This window comes from Haemaphysalis longicornis, unplaced genomic scaffold, assembly GCF_048455015.1.
Source record: "Haemaphysalis longicornis isolate Haplotype H1 unplaced genomic scaffold, Haemaphysalis longicornis Haplotype H1 scaffold_3, whole genome shotgun sequence".
In the NCBI taxonomy this organism is placed as follows: Eukaryota; Metazoa; Arthropoda; class Arachnida; order Ixodida; family Ixodidae; genus Haemaphysalis; species Haemaphysalis longicornis.
In genome coordinates, this window is record NW_027526335.1 from 106,833,877 (window position 1) to 106,851,847 (window position 17,971).

Here is a 17,971-nt window from a genome sequence, read left to right on the forward strand (position 1 = left end):
TGAAAGGCTCCTCGTTGTCTCGGCGGGCTTGTAGCTCGCATTCGGCTACTCTGGCGGCAAATGCTGGGTAATGACGCCTGCGCTCGGTGTGTTGTGCGAGATCTTCCGTGTCCTGCCTACGCGTGCGGTAGCCTTCGAATGACGTAACCCCCTTCCCCTTTCGAGAGCAGCTGCAACCATAATCTTTCCTAGACCAGAGGGTGGGGGAATACAATGTTCACCAGCACCTTACCGTCCGTCATGTTGTTTAGATGCTTGATTTATGTTTTTTTTTCTTTATACGCACACTGAGCTGTATGCTGAACACCTGATTAGCCAGACGAATGCGCTCCGCGTCTTGGACGAGAACTGCTGGGTCCTGCCTGGATTTTTTATTTACGACACGAAATTTTCCAACCAACGAGAGGATAACAGCTTCACTGTAAAAAAATGCTTCCCGTCGTCGGAATCGAAACTGGGGCCTCACGTTAAGATGCCGACATCTATCCGATCGCGCCATACCGACACGGTCGTAGCAGTTTGGATTTTGGACTTTGGCTTTCACTAAGGTTGCGTGGGAGAAAGCTTTGCGTTTTAAACGTCTTTCTCTTAAAGAAGGGGTTTTGATTTTTTTTTCATTTGGCATATTGTCGCGAAGGAAGCTCATTCAAGTGAATCCTTACTGCACCTTTGTTAAAGGAGTAGTGTCTGTAAAATTTAATGTTGCTTTTCTATTGCTTTTATTGGTGCTCAATAAGCTGGTGAACCCGAATACAGCCCCGAACAAAACGTCTTTTTATGATAGTCTATATAGAGGTACTCATGGTTATAATAAGAAGGGTGGTAACATTTTCATGCTACTTTACCTCCTCATATCTAGCAGGTAGGCTTGGGAACACTTTTAACAGCGTCACAGGCTTTCTTTTACAGCTGGCGGGAGGATGCAAAGGTGGAGTAACTTGTTCAATAAAAAGTCGCACCTGGTCGCTTTGAGTCGCGTGGCATTGTGTCTGCCGTTAACGCGGCTGCAGTTTCTGTGCAAAATTCTTCCGACCGACGGCGTTAAACACAAATTTGAATCTTATATAAAGAGCTGTTTTACGAGGATGCTATGAAATGGCGTTTTGCTACAACTTGTTGCATGTGACGTTGTTAATTCTGTTCCCCCTGTCGCGCGTTTTATTTATCGCCATAAGCGGCAAGTATGTGCAGTGACCTTTTGCGGAGTTGCGGCTCAGTTTCCTTGTGAACGTAAGAAAGCGTTCAGCCTCTGTTCTATTCCGGCGTTACGTATTTCAACATTTCTTTGTGTGTTTATGGAGCACGCTTTTCAAGTACGATGAGTTTATTGTTTCTGGCTTCCGCCTTATTTACACAACAGTCTTTTCTATTTTCCAAGTACAGCTCCAAACCGGTGCTTATATGGGTCGCTGTCTCTGAACAGACACTTCACATGGTTCTGAGGGTGACCTCCTCCATCTTAGTGTTTTTGGCTCTACGTTGCACTTAAATAGTGATCGGCCACCTATTCTTCAATCGAGTCCCGCTGTTGGCTGTCTTTTGATTTCTGGCTTCAATTCTCTCGTGATGGACGTGCCCTTTGTTTCTCTTGTTTCGGGATTCTTTCTCGCACTCTACACCAAAGTTCATGTGACCTTCAAGTCGCTGAAATGCAATCGCCGCGATCGTGACGTTCCACAGTATTTGTTCATTACGTGCTTGGTTTTAGCATACAAGACGTATAGTCAACTGGATTATTCGGCTAGACGAATATTCGGTCAGCCCTTCGTTGCGATCATGCAGCGACACTGCAACGCGCAGGGACAGCATGGTGAGGATTTCACGAAGTTACCCCAATGTTGTCGCGTTTGCAACGGCTTCAAATGGTCTTGGATTCAGAAGCGATCAAAAAGTCAACATGAATATCTAAAGTTGTCCAGGAACCGCTTTATAAATGCGACATTGCCGTACGGAGTTTCAGCGGCGACTGGCTTGCAGAAAATTTAGTGACGCTTCTTTAACCATCAAGTAGCAATAAAGACGTTCCTTACACGGAAGTATCGTTAAGCGTGTCTGTCGTGTCCGCCAACTTAACAGGATGCATGACATTGCTCAAAGTAAATCTACAAGGAGAGGCCAGGCAATTCTGCGGCGCAGTGAAATTCTCAGCGACATGGTCCATATGATTATGGTCTACAGGCAACACGCCGTCGTAGGAGCTCCAAACCTAACCCACACCAATTTGATCTCAAACATCAGAAACATAGCCCCAGAAAAACTAGAAAACGTTACTCGCTGCGAAAAACTCGGAGGAGAACTCAGCGGCCTTCAATCGAACATTAATGCTTTCGCACTTCCCAATCATAAGCGGTGCTTAAGCGTCCCTGAATTTTCATCTTAGCGGATTAGGGATGGTAAACGAAATGCGAGTTTACAGCGCACGGGTTTTCTCCGACTCCACTCCACCCTGACTCCCGCTTTTACAATTACATTACATTGAACTCACTGAAACACAATGCAGTAAAATACGCCATATGACAGCGCTGTAAAAGAAGCAATAAAAAAGAGAAGTTAAGACCGTTCTACATGGTGCGAGTTTATGTGCGAATTAACTGCTGCAGCGCCGTTTGGGTGGCTAGACGATCTATTTTCGCTGCTACTGAGAACTTCCAAATGCCCAGCAGCGTCCCCAGGGGGGGATCTCACGATTTCTAAGCATTACGTAATTTGCCGCATCAACGAAAATGTATCGTCTTGCCACCCGAGCGGCGCTGCAGCAGATAATTCGCACGTAAATTAGCACCATGTAGAACGGGCTTTACGCGAGACAATATGTTTCCGAACCAAAGAATGCCAAAAGCATTTCATAATCATCGGGAATGGCTTCTGCCTGTATTTTTTTCTGTTGATACTGACGTACGAAATATTCTTTGGGACCTTCTAAAACCATGAGCTAGTGACGTCCACTGGCGGGTGATGCGCAGAACTCAACGCCAGGAAATGTCACGCTAGTTGTTCTCGTGCGTTCGCGCGTTTAGATTGATCGCTGCAAGCCGTGCATGTCGGTTGACTACCTTCGGCCCGCCACTCGACCGTCGACGCTATCATCCAGTCTCTGATAGCCTGCCGTCCGTTCTTTTAGGTGCGAGTACCTTAAGACCGCACAATGTCCATCCGCGTCCATCCGTGCGCATAGCATTCACAACAGCAAAAATCACACACGCACCGGCAGTATTTGGGCCTGTGTCTGGTAGACCAGACAGAGTTAGTGCCAGTCGTCTTACCCATTCAACTACGACCGTGTATTAGTACCCGAGAGTGAAACGGCTTACTCCCTCGCCTGTAACGGTGCGGAGTACCTTAGGACCTCCCAATGTCCGTCCACGTCCATCCGTGCGCACACTAGCTAAAATCTAGCGAAATTAGATTGGAGCCGTGAGTTGCAGTTTCATTAAGGGATCAAAGTGCAACTCACGGCTCAAATCGAATGACGGTCGAGGCTCAAATCGGATGTCACTCCGGGCGCAACTTGGATGTCATTTCGAGTCCCCGTACTCCGCACCCTCGCCATCATCCACAGACTGGAGATGCTGCCATTTTTTTTTATCCCGTGGCTCTTTCGGTACTGAAGCACCTCTAAACGGCCAGGAAAAGAAAGGCTTGCAGGGAATCATGCGAGAAGCTCTCAGTGTGCTAGAAATTGGAATTCCATCGCATAATTTGTTGTAAGTCATCCAGCCGTGAATAGAATCGACGTCGACAAAACTTCACGGAAATGTGACAGCGACATATAAGCAGCCAGAAATATTACCTCTAACCTCTTCGTAGTACTCACAAAATAACACTTCTGTTTCGGCAAATGCCGCTAAGAATCACTTATGCATGCCGGGACGACGCATTCCATTTCTTACCAGCAATATATGTACTTCCACAACTTCCTCATATAACGTGTTTGTCAGTTGTTGTCACAACAGTTTCTGTGGTTGAAAATAGCGATGTCCCGGATCTTCGTATGATTGCTATTGGTTTCCCCTTTGAAGCGGGATGATGACATGTCATCTTACCAAAAAGGACTAATATTACCATGTTTTACACTCTAGGTTTAATACTAGTGCTGCTTAGGGCAGGCACTAAAGCTTATTAGGCACGAAATACTTTTTGTTTCCCTGTTACAGGTGGTAACTGTCCTGGGCAATATTCCCCTCTCTTCTTTTCGTCCGTCAGCATTCTAATCTTCTTTTCGTCCCCTCGACAGCCTTGAAGTTAACTTCCCCTGTGATACCCTTAAATCCTAGGGCTTCTGGAAGTCCAATATTCCCTTCATGTAGATTTGGATGAATACCTTCACATTCTAACACTATGTGCCGCATAGTTTCTGTTTCTTTTCGGCAGGCCACGCATACCCCATCATTTTGTGAATACTTCCCCACAAAACTCTTAGTTCGCGGGCAACCTGCTCTAGCCTCAAAAAGCAAAGCACTGCCCTGGGAATTATCGTAGAAATTTTCCTTTCTGATGTTCAATTTCTCGGCCCTGTACATCTCTAACGACGTTTTAGCTTCCATTTTTTCCCTCCATTTATTCGTTTCAATCTGCCTTGCCTCTTTTTTCGTTACGTTGGCTGTTTTGGATTCTCCACTGTTCTTTCCGTATTTCATCGTTAGCCTCCTAGTCTTCCTTAGCCACTGCGTGTCCACGCATTTCAAGTATAGGTACCTAGAAACCTTAGCTGCCCACCTTCGTTGATCCATTGCCCTCAACCTCATCTCAAAGCATATTTTACTCTGAGCTTCTCTAACTTCAAACGACGCCCAGCCCATATCTCCCTGAACTGCTTCGTTAGTCGTTTTTCCATGCGCGCCTAAGGCCAAACGTCCTACCTTTCTCTGGTTTACCTCAAGGCCTGATGGGACGTCTGATTTTAAGCAGAGTACAGCATTCGCAAGCGTGAGACCCGGAACCATTACTCCTTTCCACATTCCTCTTACTACTTCAAATTTGTTATACCCCCACAGAGCTTCATTATAGCTGCGTTTCGCTTTCCCTTAACCTTAAGTTGCTCCTCGTGAGTTCTTAAGTAGTTATCCCCTTCGTTTATCCACACTCCCAAATATTTATATTCCTTCACTCTAGGTAATTCGCCTTGCTGGATAGACACTATGTCAGTGGTAGCATCATTGAAAACCATTATTCCTGACTTTTCTGCACTGAAATTTAAACCGAGGTCGGTGGCTTCCTGGCCGCTAATATTTACTAGCCGCTGCATATCGGTTTGGTTATCAGCTAAAATCGGTTTGGTTATCAGTTTGGTATGCGCGAGAAGGGGTGGATGAAATTGTCTGTTCCTCTTCTCGTCTTCGGTTTAATGCGAAGCCAGTAAAGGAGCCACCGGTGGCAGAATCCACCTTCTGGAATCTGTGCCAGCAAAACGGGCACTGAAATTTCCTACGGCGCAAACGGGCGTAAAGTAACTAGTACAAAAAACATGGCCGCGTATCTCTACACTTCACTGAAAATGTCGCTGAAAGACGATGGTCTTCTGCCGAACACTGCCACTTAAATCCATCTCTTCTTTTTCCCGCCAACCCCTCACGCTCCTCCCCTCCCTTCTCGCTTTTCCCCCGATAAACACAGTGGAAGTTCGCTCACGTATATTAAATGTTCCCGCGTTTAATTGCTCGCGGGCCGTTTATACTGAAACATTTTGTTATTGTTGGACTTGGAATTTCGCCTCGAGGTGTAGGCTCGGGGGCGAGCGCTTTTATGGGGGCTCAAAACATTCTTTTCGGCGCGTGTTTTTATTTGCTAGCGCAAAGATCCAGCAGCCATAATTAAAAGACCATTGCAAATACAGTCACGTATTGATGTATTGCCTCAAACATGCCAAATGCTATCCTTTGCTGAGCAGTGTGGACGAGTATCAATTGTGTTTCCGGCTTTAGTTGTCTGTAAAACTTTTGCCTAAACTGTAAACCTCTCGTTCAAAAATTCTGTCAAGTTTTGACCGGATGTCTGAAAGGCAGACAGGTCGACATTCAGATGAAAAGTTTCGGGTTTAAGTGGCCCGTGAAGGACGATCGTCCTTATGAAATGGGAAAAGTGTGACTGGATAAAAACCCATGTTTTCTGGAATGCAAGTCAAGCGCGAATCATCCGCGACATTAAGGCTGCATGGCTTTAGCTGACGAACGTGGACCGAGTGGATGCATTGCGGCTGCATGCTTAAAGAACGCTGACAACCGTTACATTCAGCTCGATGTACAGAGAGGTTGACGTTTCTTGGCGCGTTGTTGGCTCAACGTTAGGTCACCTGCCGTACAAGTGAATAGAGGCCAAAGAATATACCCACGTGGATTTGCCAATGAGGGCGACAGCTGTACCTGGAAGTTCACGGCCTATTATTCACCAACATTGATTTGGCTGCGATGTCGCTAAACCAATTTAGAAGTCGCCTTTACCCGCTCCGTGGATTTGCCAGTGACGATGATAGCCGCTGTCGGGGGCTCACCGCCAATTCACCGATTTTCTTCCCTTTGGCTGTGACATAAATATACCACTCCAAGGAGCACTCAGCGGTGTTCATTTGGACGTTCTCATCGTTTGAAAACAGCATAGAAGACGGGACTAAGAAAGTAACAGACGACACAAGCGCTGACGAACAATTGTACGGTTTTAATTTGCAGAAAAATATACATGAAAAACAAGGAAAAAGAAGGAAAGAGACGTGAAAAAAAAGAAATAAAATTTTGACATAAAAGGTGATAGCAACAGATTAGTTAGTATGACAACGACAATTTTATCCGCCGCGTGACGATTTGCAGGCGACTACTCACGTAGGTAAGCGATTTCCTTATCCAGTAGTGACACGGACGGTTTGCTGATACAATCGCTCCCTTTCCTGTTGATTTGGTAGGCCTCGAAGATCTCCCTCTCCCTTCGCCCACGGTAAGTGATGAGTGTGCCGCATTCTGTGAGGATTTGACGTGATTACGCCGATTTTGTCATTTTGCAACGGCTTCAAATAGTCGTGGAATAGCCGCGCTGTCTTCAAATGATATTATGTACCAACAAGCCCTTAAGTTCCCCCTTTTGCAGTTGGACGTTGCTGCATTCGCATTCACAACCGATAGGGAGTTATTGGCCGTCTTCGCTGCTTTTAGGAAACCTTCTGCTTCTACCACAGCTTCGCGGAACGCCTTCGCCCATACATGTGTGTGGCGGAAAAGTAAACGACGATATATACCCAAATAAAAAAGGAGCCGCATGATAAAGGGACGCCCAAATACTTGCGGTACACGTTGTCTGAGCACTCGTTTTGCTGGACTCTTCAGCTCCCTTGATCTGCGGTTTGCTGCCGTGTATGGCCACCTCTCTCATCTACTCAGTTTAGCTACGCCCAGGGATGCCTCGTGCTAATAATCTTCTGTCGCTATGAAACCTCTCCGTACCCTCTGTGCGTCCCAGGATTTTTGTGCACTGATTATTCTTGGCTTACATTCATACCCTAGAAACGCATTCGCAGTCGTAATACTGGTGAGAGGCACGAAACACCTAGTTGAGAAAAATGGCTCCAATCCACACTGTGAAGGGGGTTGAAATGCAAAGCTTTAAACGACACCCACAACAATTGCCCATGCCACGTCACCTGGATTCACACCTGTGCCTCTGCAAAGAGTGAAACCTAGTATTCTGCCAGCCGTTACTTGGAATTCGTGGGGGCACCGTCAGGAACGCAGCCGCGTCGGCCACGGCCGAGCTATAGCGGCGGACGCCGCTGCTGTAGCTCGGCTATGCGTCGTTGAAAGAAAGTGAAGAGGAGCGTCTTACGAAGGGCGAGACAGCGGTACTTAGTCATCCTGATGTGCTAGCTCGGGGCTGCTACACCACCGCGTGGCACAAGAGCAGGCACCTAACAATTCGGCAAGTGAGCTTAGCGATCGCTGAGGGAACTTTTATCATCTCTATCTATCACAAAAATTGCTCTTTTGGCCTTTTGGAATGTCTCTTAAAAGAACTGAATTGGTATTCACCAATTTAGAAAACGGCGTTCCATTCGTGGCAACCAGAGTGCAAAAGGTAGCGTTTCTCTAGCATTCGAGGGAAAAACCTGCTACAGTAATCTTGATTAAACAGACTCCTTGGGGACACAAACTTCTTTCAGAACAGGCGTGTAGAGATCACGGAGGAAATTAAAATCACTATATCAAATTGTGGTACGTAAGAAGCCTGGGAGAACTTCTTCGATAAAACGAGTGCGAGAAAACGCCCGTCGATGGCACGGCATTCAATGAAAAAATTTGTTCGAGTCAAACCCTGCCGTAACCGGCATGCAGTAAGTGAAACGATGCTGGCCAATCCCCCAAGTGGGTATGCGCCACAAACTGCGCAGGAGGCCGCCTGGTTCTTGCTGCGGCAGGAAACTAAACATCCCCCTCGCGAGGGGCACGATCAAATGCAGAGCATTTCCGGGGGCGCACGACGTTGAGTAGTTTGCGTTACGTTAATGTTGTTGCACTTGTTGCTGTTGGTTGTTGTATTGTAATTAAATGAGGAGACGTAATTACGTGGTCACGTGACATCATTTATTAGCAGGTGGGTATGATTATTGTGGCGCAGTGGGAAGAGCACCATGTACCTCGCGTTCCGCCCACAGGTAGTGAATGCGTTGTATCAGCAGCTTCTTGACGTAGTTTGAATGAGTCAAGGATATAAGGCGCGTTCGTAACCCTCCATTCTGTGTCGGCTTTGTGGCGCAGTGGGTAGAGCACCATGTACCTTGCGTTCCGCCCGCAGGGTCGTGGGATCGAAACCAGGCGCCGGTAAGTATTATTTTTTTTATATAGTGTAGGGGGAGGGGTGCGGACTACGATGGACAACTGGAACGGGTGACATCGTGAGTTAAAGAAATGCTCTGCATTTAATACAACTGAACGCCGGCGTCTCGTATCAGACAGAAGAAGCACACCAGCTCAAAGAAGGTGAAGAGCTGCCGTGTGTCGCATTGTATTTTATCGCGAGGAGGTAGAGCCACCGGTTATCTGAAAAGCAAACGAAGACAACAGACTCACGTGTCGCAGTTGCAGTTTCTATTTTAAGAAGGCCAGCCTAATGCTTGGGCTCCTCTCGGTTTCAGTTCTATTAACTGTTTTGTATTAGCAGTTTTACCTGTTAGCTTAGGCATCGAAGCCGGAACATGTCGGATGTTCGGTAAACTAATACGGAATGACGGGGTGGGATTGTTAGCTGAGATATCCTCTTTCCAAAAAAGATTGCTTCATATTTTATGCGGGATTGAAATGCCATGCCCTACTACTGGTAGGAGAAATATTCGTGTGCCGTTATTCTTGTCACGTACGAAATTTGACCTGGCCACCGACCCCGCCCGCGGCCATTCACCTCAGCTTGTTCATGTCACCCGCCTCAAGCCTTACCGCGCACGGGATCCGTAGAATCAATTTTGCAACATAGGAGCTGCGGCCAGCCTCCCCTTGTATGAGTACATGCCACTGTACTTGAGACGCTAAGCGGAAACCGGCTCGAAGAAGACCAAGAGGTGAACGCTGGGAAATCGGTTGCACAAGCTTCACCCGTTGCCTGCGGCGTGGTGCCTTTTGAGTGCCTTGAAACGCCTCAGCTCTGTGTTTCCACGCGAGAATATTGTCATTACTGTTACCGTCTGCTGTAATTTTATCATCATCACTGCAAAATACCTCCCAGCGCCCCCCCCCCCCCCCCACCTTTGACGTACTTACTAATCGGACCCTGGGGCAACGTACATACCTATAGCTCCTATTCACTGGCGAGGCACGCATGCAGGCAACCGTATGAGTGCGCCGTTACTGGTTACGCCGGGTTCCGCGGGATGGCGGTACTTGTTCGTGTTAAGTACACGTCCCAATTCTACCCCACCGAACGTAAAGGAATGCCTGGAGTCCAATGTGAGTGCGATTAATAACATCTCTGTTGACACCACCGTTGAGGATCGGGTTGAAACGGAGCAGACGACGCACGCTGGTGTTTTTTTTTCCTGCGTGCGGGCGCAGTGACACAAGCCGCGCCATGTCCGTGGCGCATCGGCCATGTCCGTGGCCATTTCCAATATTGCCAAGCGAAGGAATTGACAGCTAAACTTTTCAATGAATACCACCTATACGCGCCGGTGCTCACAAACACGATTCATCGGCGCGAGCTTCGACGCGGGAAGAACAAACTTCACAGCGCAGGCGTGGCGCTTTATGAAATCCCGTATACTCTCTTCTTCGCCGTAGTGCCCTTGTCGGAAAGCCTACGGGCACGCCTCCTCCATTCTGTGTTCCAGTTGCCGCTGCGCCCTATTCCAGATTCAGCTGGACGCTCGCTTCTCGCCGCTGCCGTCGTCTACTGTTGGTGATGATGATGTCTTTACGCAGATGACTGATTGGCACAGCTGTCAACCGCGGCCGCAGCGGACTGTTAGTGCCCACTGAATATCTCGCGGCTATATCATGCGGACTATTTAATTCCGTTAATCTTTAATAGGATTAGGCCATGCTCTGGACTGTGTTGCGCATGCGCAGTAAGATTATCCTGTCGACTGCGCCAGTCATAGATCCGCTAGCACATCCCACTGGTAAAATGGTTGCTCCCAGGACGAAGAAGTCAAAACGGTCTATATCATGAAGGCTGGGGAACAGATCCCCTTCTCGAGTGGCGAAGGGCATTTATTGCTGCCTGAAACTGCAGTTTAGCAAGTTTAGGTTACTCGCAGGTGCACATGTTTGATAGGGAAAAAGTAGACCTTTCATGTGTAACACGCGCATGGAAGCTGCCTTCAACTTGAAAGCATATCGTGTAAACAAGCCCATTACACGTGGTGTTGAACGGGAGCGATAACATTGTGACACCGGCTGAAAATAAGCGGCATCTTTCAGTACTGTCAAGCGTCGGTATTCCACGTTGCTGCTTTGAAATTGTAGTACTGGGGTTCGTATGTCTATGCAGAGCGTGTGGCAGCAACGCATTGTGCTCCGAAGAGTGTTCAGCGTTCTGACATTTAGCTTTGTGCGCGTATTTGTTACAGCTTTGACTTCATCGCGATCTGTGCGTGTGCTTAATCTTGACGGATCTTTAGGCAGCTTAAAAATATCAGATGATGTTCCCGCTTCATGCTGCGAGGATAGAATCAGTGTCCCCGACGGTGGTTTCGTGTGCTTGTGAGTGTTCTCGTTTTGGCTGTGCTCCGCAGCGTTCTTGGTTTTGCATGTGGTGTGTGCTACGGGTTCCATCGGAAAATGGCAGCAGAGTATTTAACGAAGCCTGAGTTTACTCTGTAAATTTCAGTCCAAAAAAAAGCTGCCGTAGAACCTAAATCCACCACTTGGTTTTCTCACCTGTATGGGAAAGACGCGCAGGCGATGGTCTAACCGCGAACCTGTGTTTTGTCTTCAAGTCAACTTCTAGCTGCGCTGAGTGGGTTTCACACAAGACGTTGCTAAATTTTGTTGCAAGAGCGCGTTTAAGTCAGCGGTAACCTGTATGTTTTTATGAGAGACGTAACTGAAGCCTCAGTTTCCAAAAGGTGTACGTGCGGAATCTAAGCCAGTAGGAAAGCGTGAGGTAACGATGAGTGGTTAAGGTCGCAACCTTGCAGTGACCCTTTTGCTTAAGTTCCACTTTTCCCTTCCACTATGCAGCGAGCCGACTGCGGCCTCGGCGATGAGCTCTCGGTCATGGCGCCAGCTGCCGTGGACCGTGGGCATCAACCTCGTGGCCTTCGGGGCGCATCTGTGCGCCTGCGGATGCTTCGTCTATATACCCCCCATGTTGCGCAAAGCTGGCTTCTCCGAGCAGGTAAGCGCACTGCTTTTTTTTACATTCACCTTCATTTGGCAGACTTATGAACGTGGCACATCTTTATAAATGTCCAAATGCAATCAAGGGGTGCTTGGCAGCGGCACTAACTGGCATTTCCTAAATTGTCATTGAAGCTGCAATTTATAATGGCTACGGAATTGTACCTGTGCTGTGTAATTCAGCGTAGTTTAAGGCGGAAAATGCGCTCCTGTTTGAGGAAACGCAGCTTCCGAAGTCACGCGTGTTGCGTTAATTGTTTCATTGCATTTATGACTTATTAGAGAACTTTGCACATATGGGAATTTTGCACATTTTCCACATTTATTAGAGAATTTCGCATAGCTGTCTTACAATTTGCCACTATTGCCGCGGAACTATGGGGATGTGTGTTCACATGCCCTTTTTTAAAATCGATTCAAATTTTCCAATAAAATATACCTGTCATTCTTTCTGCGCAGGATGCAAAAATAGATGAGGCTGTTTTAAAGCCCAGGTGATTTGGGAGGACAAAATATATGCGCAAACTACTCAAAACGAGTGCTGCGAAAGATTAACAGTAGCGTTTACGATGTGCCTTTAGTGCAAGATGAGCTCTCATTGTGTATCAAATCGCCATAGAAATGAAAATGATAAGAAAGTTAACAAACACAACCTTTTTAAAGATCTGCGCATTCGCGGCTGTCAAACTTCCACGGCATGCCAAAATAATCGGTGCAACTAAAAAAAGAATAAACGCCAGCTTCTCCTAAAGAAAGCCGCTAATAAAGTTCGTGCCATCTGCGCTGTCACACGTGCTTCATCACCGATGATACAACAATCGAGCATTATCATAAATAAGCTATGGTTGTTCAGCAGCCCTAGTTGCAGCTCAATTTGCATGTAGTGGGATTTGCAGCATGCATATAGCTTTTGCAGGGCACGGAAAAAACTGCATTAGTAGACCTTAAGTTTTTGAGCGCCCGTAAATAAAACAGCAGTGGCGCAAGAAATGTCACTGCCTAGAAATTCATAAACATTGCGTTATGGCCGCTGATTCTGACTCCAAGATTCGCAGGTTTTTTTTCAGACTCACTGTATAGGCCGCTCGCATTTGTAATGGCCATTGCCTTAATTTCCTAATGCCTCAGTCTTAAAAGCACATCAAGTAACTCCACAGACTGACTGCTAGCTCACTGCGTCGAAAACATTCCGATATGGCAAGGCGGCTACTAAAAATTTGTGCGCTGTGCGCTTTATCGTGATGTCTTAACCGCAATACGTCGCTTCGGGACAGGAGTTGGCGCCATCTGTGACGATCGCAAAGAAGTTACTTTGGTGATATCACTCGGGACGTCAGTGCTAACAGCGAATCTTGAACGTAGCTTTCGATGCTCTGGCCAAACGGAGAGAGAACCGGGCAAATGTACTTTGCTCTAAAACTCCCCACTACAGAAACGTACGAAAAGAGGGTTCAGCAGTCTCGCTTCTGCAAAAATAATCTTAGGGAGTCGTGAATGCGCGGCTGGGAGTCTCACCGCACGTCCACTCGAAAACGCTAAGTACACGCCTGGACGAATCCAAGTAGTGCGTGTAGCATTCAAACTTTGCAGAGCGGTAAAGTACGTCCCAGGAATGGCGCACTCTTATCGGCCGCGGCGGGTTAGTGAAAAATTCGTGTTGCTGTGAGCCCAAGGACGCGGTTTCGATTCCCGGCCGCAGCGGCCGCTTTTCTGATGGAGGCACAAAGCGAAAACGCCGGAGCGTCCAGATTTCGCCGCACGTTAAAGATAACCCGGTTGTCAAAATTAATCCGGAGCCCCTCACTACGGCACGTGGCATAGCCCAGGTGTGGATTGGCGGCGTTAAACCCCAATAATTTAGAAGGCATCCTTAATCTCATGGTGTGGAGCACAAAGAAAAAAAAAATACATGGAAAAGCGAACAATAGATAGAGCTTGCGCAAAGTCCATTTTTAGAGTGAAGCGGTATATGGCTAGGGTTCCGTGTATTTTTTTTCCTCCAAAAAAAAACCCCGTACCCCCTCTCTCCGCGTTCGAGTCATCTGGGCTACTTTTCTCGGATTCCTCGTGTTCAGATGAACACTTTTACTCATTTGTCACATAAACAATGGCGAAAACATTTACTGGAGGCGAGTTTCTGATAATGCAAGCCGATGTTTATGGTCTCTCAATAATGTTCGTCTTTAATGAATCTAGTACTGCGTCTTCAAAACTACTCGAAAGCGCAAAAGTCGTAATCAGGTTTTGAAACATCTCGGAATAATTTTCCAGTAGCATTAGAATATACGCCATGATGAAGTGCTTAAATATTTTTGAACAGCGCCAGGTAAGTCACGTGGTCGTGTCTGAGACGCAGCGTCACTGCATAGACGTGAACTCGCTGCAAACACAATCTGGTGGCACATAACTTTACCCGAATCACAATGGAAGCATTCCGTTTTTGCCTCGAAACAGGAAAGAAATGTGTTTGAAATATATAAATAGATTTGCAAAAGCTCCTCCGGTCTGGGAGTAAGCCAGCGCCTCCATGCCATGTACCTGGTATAGTCATAGCCGCCGTCTTTGACGGGCCGCTGGCTGTTAAGAACGTGCCGCTGGCTGCCAAGAACGACTATCTTTTGGCATGCTCACAAAATCTCCTGTATGAGAAAAGGGAGCTATGAACTGGAGAGACGCTACGAATCGATTTTGAGAAGATTGTTTAAGAAACCCGGCTGTATGTACAACATGCTATAGTGAGGTGATTCGGCGTGATTATTGAAGGGAGTGGCGTTTTCACGTTTGTTTGCGCCACATTACTGTCATAACTTCGTGCGTTTCACCTTAAAGGCCAGAGGGCTGATCCTGAGTGTCGGGCCCTTCCTGTGCATCCTGGGAGTTCCCGTGGTGGGCTCGTGGAGCGACCGTTGCCGCTGTCGACTGGGACGACGGCGACCCTTCCTGCTTGGTCTGGGCGCTCTCCTGGCAGTGGCCCTGGCTTCTATCGCGTTCGTCGACGTCCTGTTTGGGTCGGCTGCGCATGGGCCTGTGCTCGCTGCGGCCACTGTCGTCCTCGACTTCGCTACACAGGTAGGAAACCATACGCCTCGCGAAAAAAGACATTGACACGTTTCTGTCTCAACCATCGCAACGTTGCATTGTGATGCACGTGCACCGTGCCACGCAGCCTCTAGGCAGCTTTGTGCACTGTTTAGCGCAAGGAAATGTCTTGGTTCGCGCTCGTATTTTCTCGGAATAATTTGTTACGAGCATCTCGAGGCGTCAGCAGCGGAAGTTTGTTTACAAAACCGGGGGCGCTATTCCAGAAGGCCCGAAATATCTCGCTCCCACGATCCCAGCCGCTCTAGTTAACAAAGTAGTGACAGTGAGTCACCAGATTGATCTCGAGTGAAACCGGTGCAATCGTGCGGAGCATGCTTCACCTTTTAGCGCGCCGGTTGAGACTGCTCACGTTGAAAATGCATGGCATGTGCAAACAACCACATGCATCGCCGTCTAGAATCCAGTTGCAATATGCACCCCTTTGCGTAAACTAAATACCCCGCTATTTCTTATAAAACTCCAGCCTGGCTCCAGCTTTCTTCTTTTTCTAAAAGTTCTAAAATCGACCTGGGGCTGCTTCGTTTTTCGCGGTGTTCTGTTCTTCCACTGAATTGTGTTTGCTAGGCGGTTAAAGAATAGCCACAGTGTAGCTCAGCGCAAGCCCAAACTTAGTAAGCGAAGGAGTTCACTATAGCGAAGGGTATGCGTCCTTCTTCAGACTCTGTCAAACATGGCCGCGTTCGTTTACGTGCGCAAGGCGGGCGTGCCAGAAATCGCCTCAAGGCGGCCGCTTTTCTGACGGAGGCGAAAAGCAAAAACGCCCGTGTGTTCGAGATTTCGGCGCACGTTAAAGATCCCCAGGTGGTCAAAATTAATCCGGAGCCCTCCACTACGGCGCGCCTCATCGCCTGCGTTGCGTCGGTGCGTTAAACCCCACAATCAATCAATCAAGAAATCGCCCCAATTTGGCGTCGTGATCGTGTTTGAATATTGACGAGTGCGTTTTAGGAGATAACGTCGTGTCATCTGTCATCGATTGTGTTTTCCCTGTGTATTAAGACAGTCGCCGTGGGAAAATCTTGTCTTGGCCGCTCGTATTGTTCAGACTAGAGTGAACTCTTTGTTCACACCGAACACACCCGCTACTGTGGCAGCATTGACTGACGGTGGCCTTGGGACTAGTTCGTTCGTTCTTGCTGCTAAGCTTTGTACTGGAGCATCAAATGCAAGTGACTTCGTGGCTGTGACACTACCCCACCGGTGAAGTCGACACCATGGGTGGGTGGGGCTTCGGTTGCTACACCGCGCCCAAGAATGGCTAGGTGCGTTTCACTCCCACCTTCACTAGGACCGTGAAATCCCAAGTTTCACGGAGGAAACTTGGGATTGATATTGCAGAGCCTTGTTGAACTGGTGACGCTCGCGATGGCGGCTGTTGCGGCGCGGTTCATTGTTCACGGTCGCCGTAGCAGGCATAATTTATCCTCTGCTAAACATCCTGGTTTTCTTCTCTCAAGAAGTACTGTGCATTGGAGGTGCCAATGCACAATACCATCTGTCCCATCAGTACAGATGCCCAGTACTGGGCACTGGCGGTGCCATCTGTCGACCGACCGCCGTTTGCGACGACTTCGAAACTGTTTTCTCTCCATGATCGCCGAGTAGCATACTTGCTCCTCGGCGATCATGATTGTGTGCGCTGCGGTTTAATGCGACGGGCAGCTTCCATGGCAGGAAAGCGTTGGTTACGACCGCATTAGCGACCGTCACCAGTCGACCGTCAGGCGGTATGTGCGCGAGATAAACACTTCAGACGGGTTTCTCTGGTGTCGCCTTCCGCATGGCTTCCGCAGGCACAACCACGCGTCTATCCGTGTGCAGCCGAAGATTGCGCTTCAGTTATTGTCTGCTCGCAAACCTATTTCGAACGAGGCGTTGCATGATCGCGCGTTTCATTTATCGTCAGCGCGGCAGACAGTTTTGCTGAAAGCGTTCCGTGGCACCCTCCTTTTGAAAATGTCACTGGCCGAATAGTACACAATCAACAGCGCCTATTTATTATCGGAGATGATCACACATTTCAGCGGGCTTTTCCAATAAATGATTATTTCTCTCTCTCTCTCAGCGGGCTTTGTCCAGCGTCGTCGTCGTCGTCTCGCAAAAAAGCAGAACATGCCAAGCAAGTAAAGGGGAGAGTTGAGACTTCAAGTAATCACGTAACGCCAGATGGAGGGTAACCGGGAGCGGGAAGATGGTGAAGGAACAGAGCGGAGTGAGGAGATTGGGCTCAACAAAGCGGGGAAGGGCAAAACAAAAAAAGTCTATTTGGAAAGTTGTAGTCTTTTTGGCTATTGCTTTCTTCGTAGACCATGACCACTTGGGCGATTGGCCCGAAATTCGAAGCTTTAAACGAGCTAATGCGCCCGATTTGCAAAATTCACATAACTGTGAATCGTAGAAGTGAAAGTTGTATAATAATGCATGCCGCGTGCGATCTGAACAAGATGGCACGGGTGTAGGACCGGGGCCCACCAGCTTCGCAGAACCCCGATTCTAAAGAGGCTGTGGCATGTGCCAGTCTTCTAGCTGACATAGTTCATGAAGAAATACAAGGAAGAAACTGACGCAACGCGGTATAGGAGAAATAAAGCTGGTCGAAGCAATTTGTGCCAGAAGATAAAGAAATGAAAGCGAGGAAAAAGACCCCAGTACAGTCTATCAGTTAAGAAGTTAATGCGTATCGCCATGCTTTCGCCTTCAATGCACGTAAGCAGACTTTAGTGCCCCGAGGAAATTTTTTGTCGAAAAACGGATGGAAGGTTTCTGTAACGTAATACCGTGCAGCGTGTTTCCAAACGCTTCGCTGCACAGAGCACGCACGTGACATGTGTGATGTCACTGCGCGCGCTATTCTTTTAAGCTCCTGCTAAAACAAACCCACCGTTCTGGCTCTGTAGCCTTGACGTAGAGCACTGAGTTCTGGCGCTGACGGCTTGGGTTCGAGACCCAGCAGGTCTATCTCGTGGGTTGTTTTTTTTTTTTATTGCGTATATTTTCCTAAATATAATTTTTTTAAAACTCAAATCTACGCTTTGTTTTTGTTAATAATGGTGATTTGG

General features: G+C 47.8%; 1 protein-coding gene across 6 annotated transcripts in view; it reads left to right on the forward strand.

The window, feature by feature from the left end:
• The window catches only part of LOC144174986 (solute carrier family 45 member 3-like), a 149,918-nt gene that overhangs the window by 111,185 nt on the left and 20,762 nt on the right, over window positions 1–17,971 (forward strand). For 4 of the 6 annotated variants that reach the window (XM_077703991.1, XM_077703993.1, XM_077703994.1 and 1 more), the window contains exons 2-3: window positions 11,652–11,808; window positions 14,640–14,879. In XM_077703991.1, the coding sequence (XP_077560117.1) occupies window positions 11,652–11,808; window positions 14,640–14,879 (397 nt within the window). Of the gene's footprint in view, window positions 1–10,615; window positions 11,172–11,651; window positions 11,809–14,639; window positions 14,880–17,971 lie in introns of those variants that run through there. The other 2 variants (XR_013323574.1, XM_077703990.1) reach the window with 2 other exon arrangements.